General features: G+C 50.5%; 1 protein-coding gene across 1 annotated transcript in view; it reads left to right on the top strand.

Moving 5' to 3' along the window:
• The first annotated feature begins 11547 nt into the window (after positions 1-11547).
• LOC118452937 overlaps positions 11548-16208 on the top strand; it is a 6481-nt gene continuing 1820 nt past the window's right edge. Inside the window, exons 1-2 of the mRNA XM_035900756.1 lie at positions 11548-11745; positions 16074-16116. Coding sequence (XP_035756649.1) covers positions 11548-11745; positions 16074-16116 — 241 coding nt within the window. The remainder of the gene's footprint in view (positions 11746-16073; positions 16117-16208) is intronic.

Genomic DNA, 16208 nt, shown 5'->3' with positions numbered 1-16208 from the left:
CCGGCCGGGGGGGGGGGCGTTGCTGGTGGCTCTCTCCCAGCCGACGCCTGGGAGAGGCGGCGCAAGCTGAAGGCACAGGTTGGGTGGTGGGGAAAGCAGCTGAGCTCTCATAAGCCCCTGTGAGGACCTGGCTGGGTGCTAAACCCCCAGTCAGACACGTTAAGCATGTTCAGACACGTTAAGCATGTTCAAACATGTGTTTGCTGCTTGCAGTCACTTTTCTTGCTACTTTTTCAAAGGAAACACATCCACGTGTCGAGTCACTGCTTGGTGTGCCTTATCTGATTGTTGCCCCTCCGTGGGACCCATCCCAGGCAGCCCGGGGAGCCCCACGGGGGCAGGACACGTGTTTGACTCTCCTCCTGGGGCTGCCAAACCTGGGGCAGCGGGAGACGGGCAGTCCTGATGGGCTGCGGCGCAGGAAGCCTTTCCCGGGAAAAAATACAGATTTATTATTATCCTTGACACTAAAGGTTGGGACAGAATTGGGACAGAAAGAATTGGGATGGAAAGGCGGAAGCAGGCTTTTTTTTTTGCTTTTTTTTTTTTTCCTGTAAAGTCTGTTTTTTTGTGTGCCAACCTTTTTTTTGCAGGGAAGGGGATCAAAAAGCAAAAACCTCCCCGCATGGGAGAGCTGGACTCGGGTTTGGCATGTTGTGGGCTGGGAAAAGAGCGTTAAGAGCTGGACCTGCAGGGAAGCTGGGTCTACAGGGAAGGGCTGCAGTGGCGGGAGATGGGCTCAGCTCCTTGTGCACCAGGGGAACCGGGCTGGGGCTCCCTCTGCCTGGGAGTTTGTCCAAAGCAGGGCCGGGACAGCTGGGTTTTACTTCTCCTCTTGAGGTGCTGCGGATGGGATGCAGGTGAACCCCAGCAGCCATGTCCTGATGCTGCCATGCATTTCCACATGAGCTGGTGGATCTGGGGCTACCGCAGCTCCCTCCCTGCCCAGGGCAGGTGCCACAAAAGGAGAAGAAATGTTGCAAAAAACAAGGTAATTGGGCTCTTTCCCCTGTCCTCAGCCTTGAAGGGAGCTGAGCATGTTGGCAGGGAAAAGTAGTCTCAGGGGAATACACTTTCTTCTTTGCTCAGATCTGAGTTACCTGTTGCATCTGTCACTGAAGATGCAACTGAAAATATCAGTCTTTTAAGGTTCTAAAAACCCTGTATAGATTAAAAAAGCAAGGAATCCCTAAACACTGGATGAGGAACAGATGATTTAACAAGAAAAAGATGTCACCAAGTCACTGAGCAATAACTTATTGCTTTTGCAGTCTTGCAGCGAAAATAATATTTAACAGCTGTTAACGTCAGCACGGGAGCCTGTCTGCAGGGTTGTAGCTGTCTGGAAGAAAATGAGAAGCAACAAATGCTCCAAGTATTTGTTTAACAGGTGAGCTCTGGTGGCGCTGGGGGTGTGAGAGGACACTGCTGGGAGGGGGGGGAGGGGCAGGTGGCCATACACCCCCTGGGTTACTGCATCTGCCTTGATGAGAAACTGGGAAACTCTCCCCATCTTCCCAGCAAAGAGGGCAATTGCCCAAAGGCACACGGGGCTCATTACGGGATGCTGGGAAGAGCCTTCTGAGACTGCACAGGACTTACTGTGGGATGTCTGGGGGAAGGAGCAAATGGCGGGAAAAAGGAGGGATCAAAGTGGTTTGGGGAGGAACCAGTGTGGGAAAACAGAGGGAAAGGGGGACAAAAAGGGACTGCTCGGATGCCTGTCTGGCTGTGCCCTGTGCCTGATCCCTGCTGTGTGTCCTGTCTGCTTATTAAACTCTCTTTAGCTATTTTCCTGGTGAGGGTCTCCACTTGGTGAGCACAGGGGTGTATGGAGGTTGGAGTGCCAGTGATGGGGAAGGATACTGTGGAGCCCGGCAGCCAGAGTGCCAGGACAGCAGCAGCCGGAGAGACTGGGGTGTGGGTGGGTATGTCAGTGTGTGTGACCGCTAGCAAACAGCAAGCCAAGCCAGCTGGAAGCTAGGATAAAAAGCTTGGGAGTCAGGAGGACAGACTGGAGAGACTGTATGTTGAAGATGAGCAGCTGAAGGAATCTATAGTGTGTGTATATACGTGTATATTTTCTGCCAATGGGCTTTCATCCCAATTAGCCAGAGAGGGGAACAGGATGGGGCCACTGGTGCTGTTTGTGCGAGGACCATGCATTTTCTGCCTGTGCTGATCTGCATGGCTGACTGTGTGTATCTGTATGTATACGTACTCTGGGTGTATGTATATATGTACTGTGTGCATGCACACTCGGCCTTGCTGCTGGCTGGACCCAGGGAGTCAGAACTGCGGCAGCCTTACCTCTCTCGGGCTGCCAGGTTTGGCAAACCCTAACACAAACCAACCTCAGAGCAAGCTTCCCCAGTGGGACACCGGTATGAACCCAATCCTGCTTGCCTGCCTGCAGAGAAATGTCCCCTCTCAAGCCCCCCCCTCCCAGCTTGGCCAGGGTGCAGGGATTGCTGGCTGCAGGCAAGGGAGCCCTGACCATGCCCCTGAAGCCCAGCCATGTTCATGTCTCTATGGGAGAAACCAGGTCCTTGAGCTTACGCCTGAGACCCTCGGGGCTGGCAGCACGATGGCTGCATGGAAGGAGCAGGGAGCCAGCGTCTCGGGGGGCTCTGGCTGCGACCACATCCTTCATGCCGTTCCCCGCTTTAAAGCCTGCCAGAGCACAAGGGCTGCTGTGTGTAATACAGACAAAACCTCTGGCCGGGGTTAGTCATCTGAGGCTCTCGGTACTGCCTCGCAGCCCTCTGAACCGCCGCTGCGGAGCGGCTGCACTCACTCATCTGTAGAGCCCCTGCACATACCGAAATACAGGGCCACACGATGGCTGTGGCCGCCCCCATCCACAGCACCCCTGGGCTGCTCCTGCAAGTGCACATGGCCTCCTGCTTGTACAACAGGCAGCCCTGGGCAAAGGGGGCCTGGGTGCTTGTTTTATAGTTGTAGGGGATTTATATGGCAGCTGGGAAATATTTCCTGCCCTGCTGTGTTACTGGCTTATGCCGTGAAGACGGTGCAATCGGCATTAGATGAGCCTGAAAGCCTCAAGGACTGTCTGCTGGGGGCACCCTGGGAAAAGAGGCAAAGGACCGCTTGCTTTTTGGAGATATGGACCTTTTCTCATCTCTCCCAAAAGTAAAACTTTAAACCTATAGAAACCCTGCTGTAATAAGAACTTTTCAATTATTCATTCAAGCTGCATCTAGACAACTCGGTCTTTTGCAAATAAAAGGAGTAGAAAAAAAAAAAGAGAAATCTGACAGCAGTTTGTTTCTGTTGGCTGTGTTAAAGTAGAGATTGGCACCAGGTCCCAGCAACCTCCCTCCTGTGGGGTCTGGAGAAGGAAACTGTGATGCTGTGGGGAAAATCAGTACTTGTGCATGACCAGGGTGTGTCAGTAGAGTTTCCAAAGGTTTCAGATGGACATTTCCCGATATAGAAACTCTTAAACCAGATACAAGTGCTATATTTTTTTTTTTACAGTGAGTAAAGATGATTTAATTGCTGAAGAAGTGGTCAGGGCTTAAGGAATGGTGATAGTCAGTACGAGCAAACAGAGGGCAGCCCCAGCCAGTAATACAGCTACTAGATGTTTCAAAAGAGCTAATATAAATAAGGGGAAATTATGAGCAAAACTGACCAGGTGGAAAAAATAATAACTAAATGACTGTGAATGGAAAGTTAAAGAGCTCTTTAAGAAGTGCTTAAGAAACAGCAAAGGAAAAAATTTAGCCAGAAGTTTAGCCTGAGAGCTGTTAAAAATAATAGAACAATATTCAGAAAACAAGAAAAGGAAAGAGTTCATATTGTCCATGAGGAAGATCCTATGAAGCACCATGCTGGTCAGCCTGCTTTTTTTGGCACCAGATCTCGATTCAGTCTCTGGAGTTCCAGCACTAATGGATAAATCTTTGCTGTCGAAGCTGATGGTGGCAGGTGAAGTGGTATTGCATGTATCCTGATTAGAAAAGGATGAGCATGTCATCCCAATAAAGCACCTGAAAAGGGAGGAAGTGACTCATCCCATCAAGTAGGAAATGGTACTGCATGCAGGTCTTTCTTGCTGGGCTTGGCTGGGGCAGGAACGTTGTCTGACCCTTCTCCACCTCTTTAATGCAACAGTTGAAGTCAATGTAAGGCCATCACCACTGATTAAAAAGCACAAGTCATCCCAAGATAGTGGGATATGTGGTAGAGGCTGGGGTTTGCAGACAGAGCTGTTGCAATCTCCAGCCTGTCTCTGTCCTAGAAAGCTCCCCAGCTCTTAATCCCCCCTCTCCTTAGTGCAGTCTCTGCTTGCCCACCACCCATCTGCTCATGCTTCGCTCCAGCTGTTTAAAGGAGCTAATAAGGGATAGTGCCTCTGCCTGCAAATCTTCCCCCAAACCCTGCTCATGATTCCTATCATCATGTTTAAAAGAAGTGAACAGGTTAGAACCCCACAGGAAGAATCAAGAGCTGCAACAAACCCTGATTTTCAGGAGGGATGATTTTGGAAGCATCTTCGTTGGCCAAAAAACTCCCACAGGGGCGATGAGGGGAAGCAGACAGGTCACTGATGACAGTGCCAGAAAGGCAAGAGAAACCACTTCCTTAACCCAGAGCAGAGTGGTTTGGAGCATCACTGGCTTTGCATCCTTCCCGGGGGTTTCTAACACTGCAGGAATGACTGGGAGTGGAGCTGACTGAGCCGAGGAGCTATGCAAGACCAGCTGCATTTCTGAGTGTCAGCAACAGAATTATTTCTTTTTTTTTTTTTTCCCATAGATTGTTATTTCTCTTTACCAGAAAATGGTAAAAGATGCATTTGATTTTTTTTCTCATGATATCTTACAGTATGACAGTATGGTACAGTGGGATTTCTGACTGAAGCAGCGTGGTGGTTTGACCCTGGCTGGATGCTCTATCACTCCCCTCTTTAACCGGACAGAGGAGAGAAAAGTGAATCAAAGGGCTTGTGGGTCGAGATAAGGACAGGGAGAGATCATTTGTCAGTTACCATCATGGGCAAAACAGACTCAACTTGATAAAATTAATTTAATTTATTATCAATCAAAATCAGAGAAGGAGAGGATAAAAACTGCTAAATCTAACAGGAGACAGTTCTCCACAAACTCCTCCAACGTGAGTCCTTCCCAAGGGTTACAGTTCTTCACGAACTGCTCCAGCATGGGTCCATAATTTCCACGGGGTGCAGTCCCGCAGGAGCAGACTGCTCCAGCATGGGTCCCCTGTGGGGTCACAAGTTCTGCCAGCAAACCTGCTTCAGCCTGGGCTCCTCCCCCGACGGGTCCACAAAGTCTTGCCAGGAACCTGATCTGGCACAGGCTTCCCACAGGGTCACAGCCTCCTTCCTTTGGGCATCCACCTGCTCTGGCATGGGGTCCTCCACGGGCTACAGGTGGATATCTGCTCCACCGTGGACCTCCATGGACTGCAGGGGGACAGCCTGCTTCACCATGGTCTTCACCACGGGCTGCAGGAGAATCTCTGCTCCGGCGCCTGGAGCACCTCCTCCCCCTCCTTCTTCACTGACCTTGGTGTCTGCAGGGCTGTTTTCTCTTGCATCCTCTCACTTCTCTTCTCTCTCCCGCTACTGAGCCACAGCAGGTTTTTCTTTTCCTTCTTAAATGTTATCACAGAGGTGCTTCCACCATCACTGATTGGCTTGGCCTTGGCCAGCAGTGGACAAGAGGGAAAACTTCTAGCAGCTTCTCGCAGAAGCCACCCCTGTAGCCCCCCCCAACTACCAAGACCTTGCACACAAACCCAATACAAGCAGCTACTGAGGAAAAGGAGGGGAGATTGGTATGACTATGACCTTGACCTTTTAAAGGTGCCACAGTGAATGAGTAGCTGATACCGTGTCAAATGAAGTCCATCCACAGGGGCTCACTAGAAAGAGATAATGCTCAGGGGAAAGATCACCGCCAGCAATGGAAAGTCTCCTGTCATGTCAAAAAGGGGGCAGAACCTGACCTTTAGAAACCTAACAGCTCTGGTGTGAAATGCGGTGGCTGCCAGGCAAGGGAACGCCAACTTTGGCTTGCTCAGACGTCTGCACTGCGGCCCGTCTGGGGCTGTGCTGACCGCCACGGCGCTGCCATTAAAAGCTGCCATTAAACACACAGCTCTTCCCCAGCCACTGTACCCACTCACAGATGCCATTTAGCCTGTCCCAGAGTGCTTGGGCACACCACAGTCCCTAAGCACCAAGAAAAGCTGCCAGCACTGTCAGGGGCAGGTCCTAATCCTGCCTGGCTTTGCCGTGCTCAGGGCAGCTGGAGCTCAGCATCAGGTCCTCTTGGAAAAAAAGCCTTCTCCTTGGCTCGTGGACTGTGGCAGCTAGCGAAAGTGAGTCTGTGCACAGCAGTGAGGAACCAGCAGCTGCTGGAGGTGTGCCCTGGGGAACCCATCTGCCACTCACCCCACTGCTCCCATAAAACAGCTTGTGCGGAAAAATCCCAGTGCAGCGCTCTGGGATGAAGGACAGCAGGATTTATCTCGGTGCCGACACTCCTTGTTTGGGATGTTTCCTCAAAGTCCTGGCTCCACATAAATGTCAATATTTTTACTTGTGATTTCACAGCATTTACACAATTTCCTTCTCTATTTTACACTGCCAAAAAGTAGCCTGACTAACATAAACTCCTTCCTACTGGCTCAGTGGGTCTGCTGGCAGAAACCCTTAACACACACATCAACCAAAGAGTGGCTATAAGCAAGGAGCAAGAAAAAGCTTGGAAGTGAAATGAAGGGTGAGAGAGAGTTCACGTGGTTCAGAGACACTGGAGTGGGAGTCCACAAACTTTCTAGGCAAAATTCCTTGACTTTGATAAATAAATCTGGCTTTATTTCTGGAGTGGACAGACACATTAAACTGCAATAGCTGGGGCACATGCTGAGCAGCAGGGCCTGGATGAAAACCTTGTCTTTGTAACATTTTGCTTTTTTCCCCCCTCCTATATAACTGCAAGGCTTCCTTTGCTGTTTCCCACTGTTTTACTAAATCAAACCATGCGGCCAGTTATTCTCGAGGCAAAGACAGCCTTGGTGGAAAATAAGCAACCACACACAAGACAACAGCCCAACACTGGGCGTAAGTTGTATTACTTGACCGCAGCAATGAGAGCAACAGTACTGCTCTCCTACTAATTTATTCCAAGTGGAGGCCAAACCTTTAAATTACAGGCAAAGACTACGAGCAAGAGCCGAGAGGCCAGATCTCACCTGTGAGCATTTCCTCATTCCTGCTTTTTTTGGCCCAGAGGATCCCGCAGCTGAAGGGCACATTGCAGAAGGGAAGGTTCCGGGATGACAAGGTAGGTCCTTCCATTCTGACAACAAACCATCAATAATCACTCAACCAGCTCCGCTTCTGCCGAGCAGCAGTTTCATAGAGACTACGCTTCATGAATATTAGGAAAAAGAGAGTCAAAACTATCACTGAAGGCACGCTGAATACCCACAGCTACTCCTCTGCCCATGAGGCTTCCTTGCCTCACAAGACAACATTAGATTTTGTTCTTGGAAACCCACACTGGTTGCTACCCATTTCCTTTTTCCCTCTAGATGTTTACAAACAGTTCAATCGGTTGTTCCACTGTTTTTCTGAGAAGCAAAGTTAAACTTGCCTATATAATTCCCCAGTTTCTCCTTACGGGGTGGTGAAAGCTCTTTCCTGGGAAATGGGAACTAAATCGAGGAGGGTGCCAGAATGGGCTGCCAGGACTTGGGCAAGGGCCCCCACCCCGTGACTCCCACACATGGGGTGCTCCACGCAGGGCAGGGGCTATGGTCTGTGGTGAGGATGCTCCTTGCCCCCTCCTGCTGGCTGGAGCACAGCAGCCCCGTGGTACGGGGGCACTGGCAGGCTGGGGCTCCGAGCTGCACCTGAGACCTGGTACAGCAATGACACTGCAGGATTTAGCCTTGACTGTGACCAACATGCTTTTAGACAAAGTTTTAAAACACTCACTCCCCCAGACTGGGAAAGCCCAGAAATGACAGCCTAATCTAAGAGATATTGCACTGTTATCAAAAGAAACCTCAGCAAGCCATACTGCCAACCAACTCCGGTTTCATTCAGTTCTTGCTGGATTACCATTGGTGCATGTGCCACCAAGAGGCATTTCTTTGAAAACTACTGAGAAAACCAAGTACCCAGGGTCTGCTGCAGTGCCAACAGGCTCAGGGAGCCCCACAGCCGCCACAGCCTGCCTGCTTGCCCCATCAGGAGGGCACGGTGACTGGAAAGGGTTGAGGAAAACCCCAAGAGATTCCAGCTTTATGGCCCCTGTGGAAGAGGGACCAAAATTATTTTGATCAACGCAGCAAATTTTGGCAGCTGCTGAGTGTGTGCAGCAAGCCTGCGATGTGTCAGGATGCTGAAGGCCAGGAAGGTTTCCCCTAGGATGGAGAGCAGGGGTTCTGGCAGCACATGTCTAAAGCCACCAAATTTGCATGCACTTGAGTTTTTATATGCACGGCAGGAGGACAAATGGCGATTAAAACCGCGAAAGACAGTCTGTGCATAGGTGTTTGTGATGCCTCTGAATGAGCTGTCCTCTTTCCTGTTTCGGACACAATGCCAGATACATTACTTGAAATGTAGCTTTTGATCCTCAGTGCTACCAGTGTTGTTAACCCAGGCTGAGCGACACTTGCACTGGGGGAGTACAGAAATGACGAGGCAATTTCAGAAATACATATGCACAGCCTCCACCCACATTTTTTTTTTAGGCTTTTAGAAACAAAACCAGTGCAAGATCCAGAATCGGGGAGGGAGGAGACGGAGATGGGTGAGAGCTTTTGTCTGGTTCAAAGGCATGTATCCAAAATGTGAGCATCACGGGATCACATGAGTTTGGAACATCTTAGCTCAGCATCCTGGCATTTTTGCAGAAACTAAGCAGCAAATGGCAAAACAAAATTTCTTTTCCTGAAGGGAGCAGGGAGGGAGCGCCCAGGGCAGAGCAGCCCAGGCTGTCTGCGCTCGTCAGAGGTGCTGTGATACACAGCAATGCCTGCTCTTCCAGGAAGGCAGCCGTGGCGTGATGATGGCATGCTCTCGTTCTGTGATTCCCCACGGAAATGCTGATAAGTTCGTTGGTAGGCTGTGCAAGACCTGCAGCAGGCTGCCTCTGCAGTCACTCGCTGGTGGCTCTCGCTACAGGTAGAAACGCAGGCACGGGGCAGCCCTGGCCCCACAGCCCTCCCCTGTGCCTGCCTGCTTCAGCTAAAGCTTCAGCCGTGGGGACTGCGAGCCACATGGGTCTGGGGCCACTGTCCCCGAGACATCCCCACAGCAGGGACCTCCAGGCATGAGGAGGCACTTGCTCAGGCATCGCGCAGCCCGGGCAGCTTCCCCCACCACAAGGCTGTTTCACCTTTCCTGCAGGTCTGGGACAGCTGCGTCCCAGCTTCCGAGCCACCACTGCCCATCCAACTGCACTGCTGGCGGCCGAGACCCCGCCCATGGGGGAAGGACCCAGAGCTGGATTTGTTCCCTACGAAGAAGCTGCTCTGAAGACACATTTGAGATTTCCTCCTCTCCAGAGTCTCCGTGGGCTCCCTCACACCACCAAGCCCCTTACGGATGGATACCAGAGCTGCAAGTAGGGTGAAGGTTTTTCTGGGGACCTTTTAAGCCAGTACCTAGACACGGCAGGATGTTGCAGATCCACAGGAGCAAACAAGCTCCTTCTCCACAGCCCCCCAGCCTCAGCAGGCCTCCGTGGCACCCCAACGTATTGCTTCACTCCTCTGCAGGGCTTGGCCAGGCCCCAGCCCCAGTCACGACTGGTGCTGAGTTTGGTGCGGGGCCGCCCAGGCTCCCAGGCACTGTGTGACCACTAGGTGTCAAAGTCCTGCCTCCAAACTCATGCTGTAAATCAGAGGGAACTGCTTAGAGGCAGCACAAACTCTTCTTGCCACAGCTCCCATCACATTTCTGGATGAGGACAGAAGGTTAGGGTTGTTCCCAGGGCGTCTCATGGGGCTGGGGCTCAGCCAGGGGCTCCGGCACGCCCTGGTGAGTGGCCGCTGGTGAAAACGGGAGGAGAATTTCCATGCACGCAAGAGCCAATGGAAAATGCAAAAGCTGAACCTTCTTCAGTAAGTTTCCATGGCTTTTGGTTTGCTCTCGAGACAAAACACCAGTGTATATTCCTGAATCAATCCATCAGCTACCAGCAACCTGAGGTTATTTTTCAAGAACAAGGGTGGCGAACGTGGGGCGTCCTCATGGTAGGTTGCTTACCCAGCTGCTGTACTCCCCCCCTTCATTTGGTTTATGTTTATAGGAAATATCATGCCCAGGTGGAAAAACACATGAAATAACATAACTCTTGCTTCCTCTGCATGCAGAGTACATGTTTGTCAGGACATGTGCCTTGTGACAGGTTGAGAGAGCACATTTTGGGGAAGGGAAACTTTCTGACAACTCATCCCTGACAGAGACAGACAGTAACACTCCCAATGGGCTCGATCCTCACCAGGAGGAGGCAGCGCCTGACTTCAGTCATGATATACTAATTTACAACAGAAAAAATTCTGGCTAAAAGAGTGATGGAAAGAGCAGTACTGGACTGCCCCCAAAAAGGATGCAAAGCCTGTCACCCAAAAAAAGCACAGGAGATGGTCCCTGCTGCAGACAACTGACATTTAGCAGCTCCCTGCGTCACAAGCAAATGTCACAAGGAGACCAAGTGAAGGGGAGGTGCTGGTGTCCCAAGGGACAGGCACCTTCTTTCCTCTTCCAGGAGGGAAGACTGGCTAGCCAGGGGGTGCCCCTCCGAGTACATTCCCTGGACTGCAGGTTTCAGTGTGTGCAAAAAGGGACATTCTCTGAGCAGTTCTCAATTTTCTCCCTCTTGGGCTTCATGCAGCATGCCATGGCTTTGAAGCCAGAAGACAAGGGTGAAGAGAAATGGGAAGTGCCTATTTTATCTCCAATTCTTTACGCTGTCCACCTGTCCCACATCTCTTCCTATTCATTGCTTCTTTACAGAAAAGAGACTTCAGCAGCATTATATGCTGCTAACAAGCCCTGTAAACCCCCCACCTGAGGCTGAACAGAAAGAGGAGATCTTTTACTGACAAAAGACTTAGTGAAGACAAGCACTGTCCACCCAACTCTTAGCTATTGTTGGAAACATCACATATCAGGACATCCACAGCTGAAGCTATGAAAGACAAACACGTCTACTTTCAAAGGCCCTTACTCAAAACTGAACTGGGATGCAATAAATCAGCCCCCACGTTCACACACACATACACACAAAAAAAAAAAAAAAAGAAAAAAGAAAAGAAAGAAAGAAAGAAAGGAAGGAAGGGGAAATTCAGATTAGTCACAAAGAAGTTCCCCCGCCTGCTTCTCTGTGTGCATAAAGCAGTCTCCTGAAGGCACTGTCTTCACTTCATATCTGCTCCTGGAACAGGAGCCCCTAGCTCATCTGCCCCCTGCTCCTCCAGGCTCCTGCTGTGCTCCCGGCCTCTTCCCCAGCACTTGCTGGCAGCCCAGCTGAGATGGAAGGACAGCCAGATGTAGAGCAGAGAAATCGAGACCAGATGGACTGTGAAAGGGAACCTGAAGAGGAAGAGTGGAAGAGCTGGCAAAGAGGAGAGGTTAGGAACATGCTGCACATCGTGTCTGCGGCTGCCCAGTGGATATTACTGCTTGCCTGCTTGATTTACCTTGGTATAAATTCTCTGCAACCCTCAACGGTAAGAGCTCATGTTCAACCCATTGTCTGCTGGCCTGTAAAACTTTGTATGGGCTTTTTTTCTTTTTTTTTTTTTTTTTAAGAAAAGGAAAAAGCGTTTAGGTTTACCCCCATTCAAACAAAAGGTTTTTAATCCTTTCCTTAATGACTGTCATTCTTATTTTTTTACATTGCCAGCACTCAAAACAACATCCAGTATTGCCCAGTGCAGGGTTTGGGGACAGGTTATCCGGAAGGGGGATCGTTCCAAGAGTGCTCTTTGCACTGGCCCCAGGAGGAGGGAGGTCTGCCTCCCTCCTGCTCCCTCCCCTACTTGCAGCCACTGGTGAGTATTTAATTAAATGGGATCATCTGGGTGGATGTTTGCTTTCAACAGTGTACGTGGAAGAATCAGAATCCAGGTTGGTCATAAACATCTCCTGAACTTTTGAAAAGTACTGTATGTTCAGGCAGAAAGCAAGCTAGCTTGTGACAACTCTAGCAAGACCCCTGAAATACTTTGTTGCTCTCAGCCTGCACATATACTGGGCTTTAGGAGTAGTCATCTATATCTGCAGAGGACAGCCTCTGTGCATGTGCGTACATGAGAGGCGGAAAGGCTGATGTGGCCAGAGAGAGCTTTGTGTACTTATAACACCACTGCAAACAATATAGATAATGGAGATGCTTGAAACTCAGAATACCTTAGCAAAAATTGCAGCAAATATATTTGCCACTTTCATGCGTTTGTAGGCTGGTGGATCGGCAACAACCTTTTACTGCTATTTCAGCTTATGCACTAGCTACTTCTCCTCCCACATCTTCTCCAGGAGCTATGTACCACTTTAAAGCTTGTTGTGCTTTGTCTTACCAGAGTTCATTCTTTCCTCCCACTTAGACTTGGCAGAGAAGCAAGCCAGGCATGTAATCACGCAAGGGAGGAATGGCCTCGTGCTCTGGGTCATCTGCTATTTAATGAAAACCCTCATGCTCTGGACAAGTTTCATTGACCTGAGTCTCAGGGTGGTTATTAAACTGCAGAATGATGACCCTGATAACACTGAAAGATAACACTTTTCATTCAGTTCAGTCCTCTTCTCCTCCCACCACTTCGGGAGGGAGAAGTTGCACTGGAAGCCAACGGAGAAAGGCAAGCTATCACACTGCTCAAGGTGCAGAAACCTCTCCTGGGTCACACTCTGGTTGTGACTCCTCATATCTCAGTATCTCTCTCTTCTGTAAAAATGTTAACTCAAATCCTCCTCCTCCAGAGGAAGATGGCAGGGGCTGGCATTGCTGCCTGTGAGCCTTACAAACCCAAGAGAGCAGCAGCTGAGGGGGGACAGAGTACATGCCCGGAGTTTCCCTTCCTCAACAGAAACAAATGAAACAGGGTGCTCAAGGAGCAGCGGCTGCAGCAGATGAAAAGTCTGGCCCTGGGAGTCACCAGAGGACCTCTTCTGTTTTAAACACTTGCTAACTGCAGGCTCAGAGCTATTTTCTATTATTTTAAGCAGATAACCATGGTGTCCTCTTTTGACTGCACCATGCTTTGCAGGAGCGGTCTCATGGGCTGTACCCAGGGAGATTTCATCGCATGGGAATTACAGGGCTCCATAGGACAACTGTGAACCGACCATATAAACGTCTACAGAAGAGGCAGCAGTACTAATCTGACTTGACTCTCAGGGCAGTTTAGGGAGACGGACTTCATGGAAGTAGGGACACAGCAGCATCAGAGCAGCAGGCTGGGAGCGCTGGTCCGTGGGAGCAACTGAGAGACTGTCTCTGTTCTTGGGTAGAGTCTCCTTCTGCTCTCCAGGGCTGGAGAGTGCCACACTAACTTTGATAGTGAGACAGTAGCTGCGGTTTTTCATAGCGAGACCGTATTTGGTTACTTTCCATTGTCCTCACATCTCCTAAAAAAACCCCTTGGACTGTTGTGTGAAAACACAGTGCAAATAATGTCATGGCACATGCTCAGGTAAGTCAGCATCTGCAGCACAGACTGTTTGTAACAAAAAGGGACAATGACCTGGTTTCCATCATGATGCCGCTGGAGACCAAGCCTTAGCTGTGATTTCCAAATGAGCAAGTTAAAAAAACAGGTAGTGATAGTCTGCTTTCGCATCTGCAAGGCTTGTGAGTTCCCATCTCTGCTGGAATTACCTCCTCTTGCCACACCAGCTGGGATCAAGGCCATGGGCAAGCCACTCACAGGTGTGATCAAGGGGTGTGGAACACTCCTGATGGCAAATGCATGGGAAGGTTTGGCTGAGCATGCATGGGAAGGCTGCCTTGAGCAGCGGTTGGGAATTTGAAGGCTTCTGATGATCTGTTGCAGGATGGTTTGCCTGAACAGGGCAGGAAAAGGTGCAGGAGGAGCAATTGTGCAGAGGTTCAATGTAGATAAGGAAGATACGGCCCTAATCCTGGTATCTATCTATCTCCTGGTGTGGAGAAGGTACAACCCACTTCCACTGCACAGTCATCTGCAATCTGTATGACACGGGGAGTCAGGCACATGATCACAACCATCCTCTCAATCAGCAGCTATCGCTACAGTCCCCTGAGATTTGCGCTTTGTGCAATACAAACCTATTCCTGAAACTCCTGCCATGCGGCACAGCTCTAGGCACAACGTCCCAGATAGGAGGAAGTCTCACATTTGGGGATCCAGAACAGACAGAAAATGATGTAGAAACTCGGTGTGTAAGGGATATGGAGAAATCGGAAGCAGTCAGCAAGGAGCACCTCTGTGCCCTCAGCCCTCCTGGCATCCTTTCCTGCACACCGTAAGAAGGTAGAACAGAGGAAGAGGGGTGAATAACTTTGCTACTAGCTTGTGGACATCCTTCCAGTCCTACAGATAACATTCTCTCCTCAGCAGAATTTACTAGTAGATAATTGCAAAGTGCTCTGAGGTTGCACCATAACTGGCAGAGATATGTAAAACAGGTAACATGCATTAGTGGCAACGGGGCTGATATTCTTACAATTTGCTTTCACCCAATGTGGCTGTCCACCAGCGGCCAGATCGGACAGATTGCAGTGGATGTTGTTTGACCTCAAAAGCTCAGCGGTCCTGTGCTTAGCTATCATCTTGTTGGGAAACTACCTGGAAATCCCAGCTGCCTGAGCCAAAGAGTGAAATGCTCATGCACTTAGGTACCTAGAAAAAGAGTAAGGGTAAGACTCAAGCCGCTGAGGCAATGCATAGGATCAGTAACGCTGGGGGAGATCCACCAGAGCCAGTATGCAATAAAAGCTTGCATTTGGTAGCTGAATCCAGCCTTGCCAGTGAAGCAAGTGGCACTAGAGGGTCCCAGAGCAGACCTTTCCCACTGCCAGCACCCACCTCACCCTCTGGGACAGATGGCACAGGGCAGCTCGGCTCCAACCTCCATCCCCTGCCGCTTGCCTTTACCAGGGCACAGCACTGAACCTGCAGATTTGCATGTCTGTGCTCACTCTCTACTCTGTTCCAAAACTTTTCCTGTGCTCAGGGTGAATGGACTGCTCTATTCCTGTAACATGTGAGGCCAAATACGTGAAAGTCAGCCCAACACGCATCTCAGCAGCCCACCTTCTCCCTTAGGAAACCTATGGGATAGGTAAAGAGAAGAACACAGAGCAGTGAGCCCAACCTTTCACTCTTTAATCAGGCAAAACGCTGAAGACTTGTGGTTGTGAAAACACTGCAGATTTGGGCCTCCTGTGGTTAAGATGAGAGATGGGTTTGAGATGCAAAGTTCAGATTTAAAAATCTAATACAGAAGCTTGGTGTTTGGCGTATCTGATCAGTGAGATACACACTTCTGTATTTGCATTTACTTTTTCTGTTATAGTCATAAAATCCAAACCAATTTTAAGTGTGTCTTATTAATGCCAGTTAGAGACATGCATCCAGTAACAGCCTGACTCGAAGTGCAGGGAGCCGTAAAGCCAGACCCACCTCTTAGTGCCCTGCAGGAGGAGGGTGAGACAGCGGGGGCACGTCTGGGTCCCAGCTCTGCAAATGGGCACCCCCGGCTGTAAGCCGGACTGGAGGGGGGTCACGCAGAAGAGGGTCTGCACCCCCAGGTCCTTCCTTACTGTTTGGTCTCACTCGATTACATTCACCAGGATGTTTTTCTGAACAGGACCGATGCTACCTGGCGTGCCCTGGAGGGCTCAGCACTGGGCTGGAAGTCAGACTGGCTAGGAACCGCTCTTTTTCCCGTGCCGCGCCGCGGCGGCCTGCGCGCCTGCGGGGGTCCGCTCCCGGTCCCGGTCGGGAAACGAAAGCGATAGCGGCAGTGGCGAGGGGTCGGTGCGTTAACGAGGATTTCTCTTCTTTTGTTTTTTCAGCCTCGGAGCAGCAGAGTGCTGTGGACCCACATCCGGTACACAGGTGGGTGGGTGTCGGGGCAGGGTCCGCCCTGGGAGGGCTCCCGGGGCCCCGCACCGCTGCCCCCGGCCCCTCGGGGGGCGCCGGTGCCCCCC

This window comes from Egretta garzetta, unplaced genomic scaffold, assembly GCF_000687185.1.
Source record: "Egretta garzetta isolate BGI_Z169 unplaced genomic scaffold, ASM68718v1 scaffold598, whole genome shotgun sequence".
NCBI classification, from domain to species: domain Eukaryota; kingdom Metazoa; phylum Chordata; class Aves; order Pelecaniformes; family Ardeidae; genus Egretta; species Egretta garzetta.
This window is presented reverse-complemented; position numbering and strand designations above follow the sequence as displayed.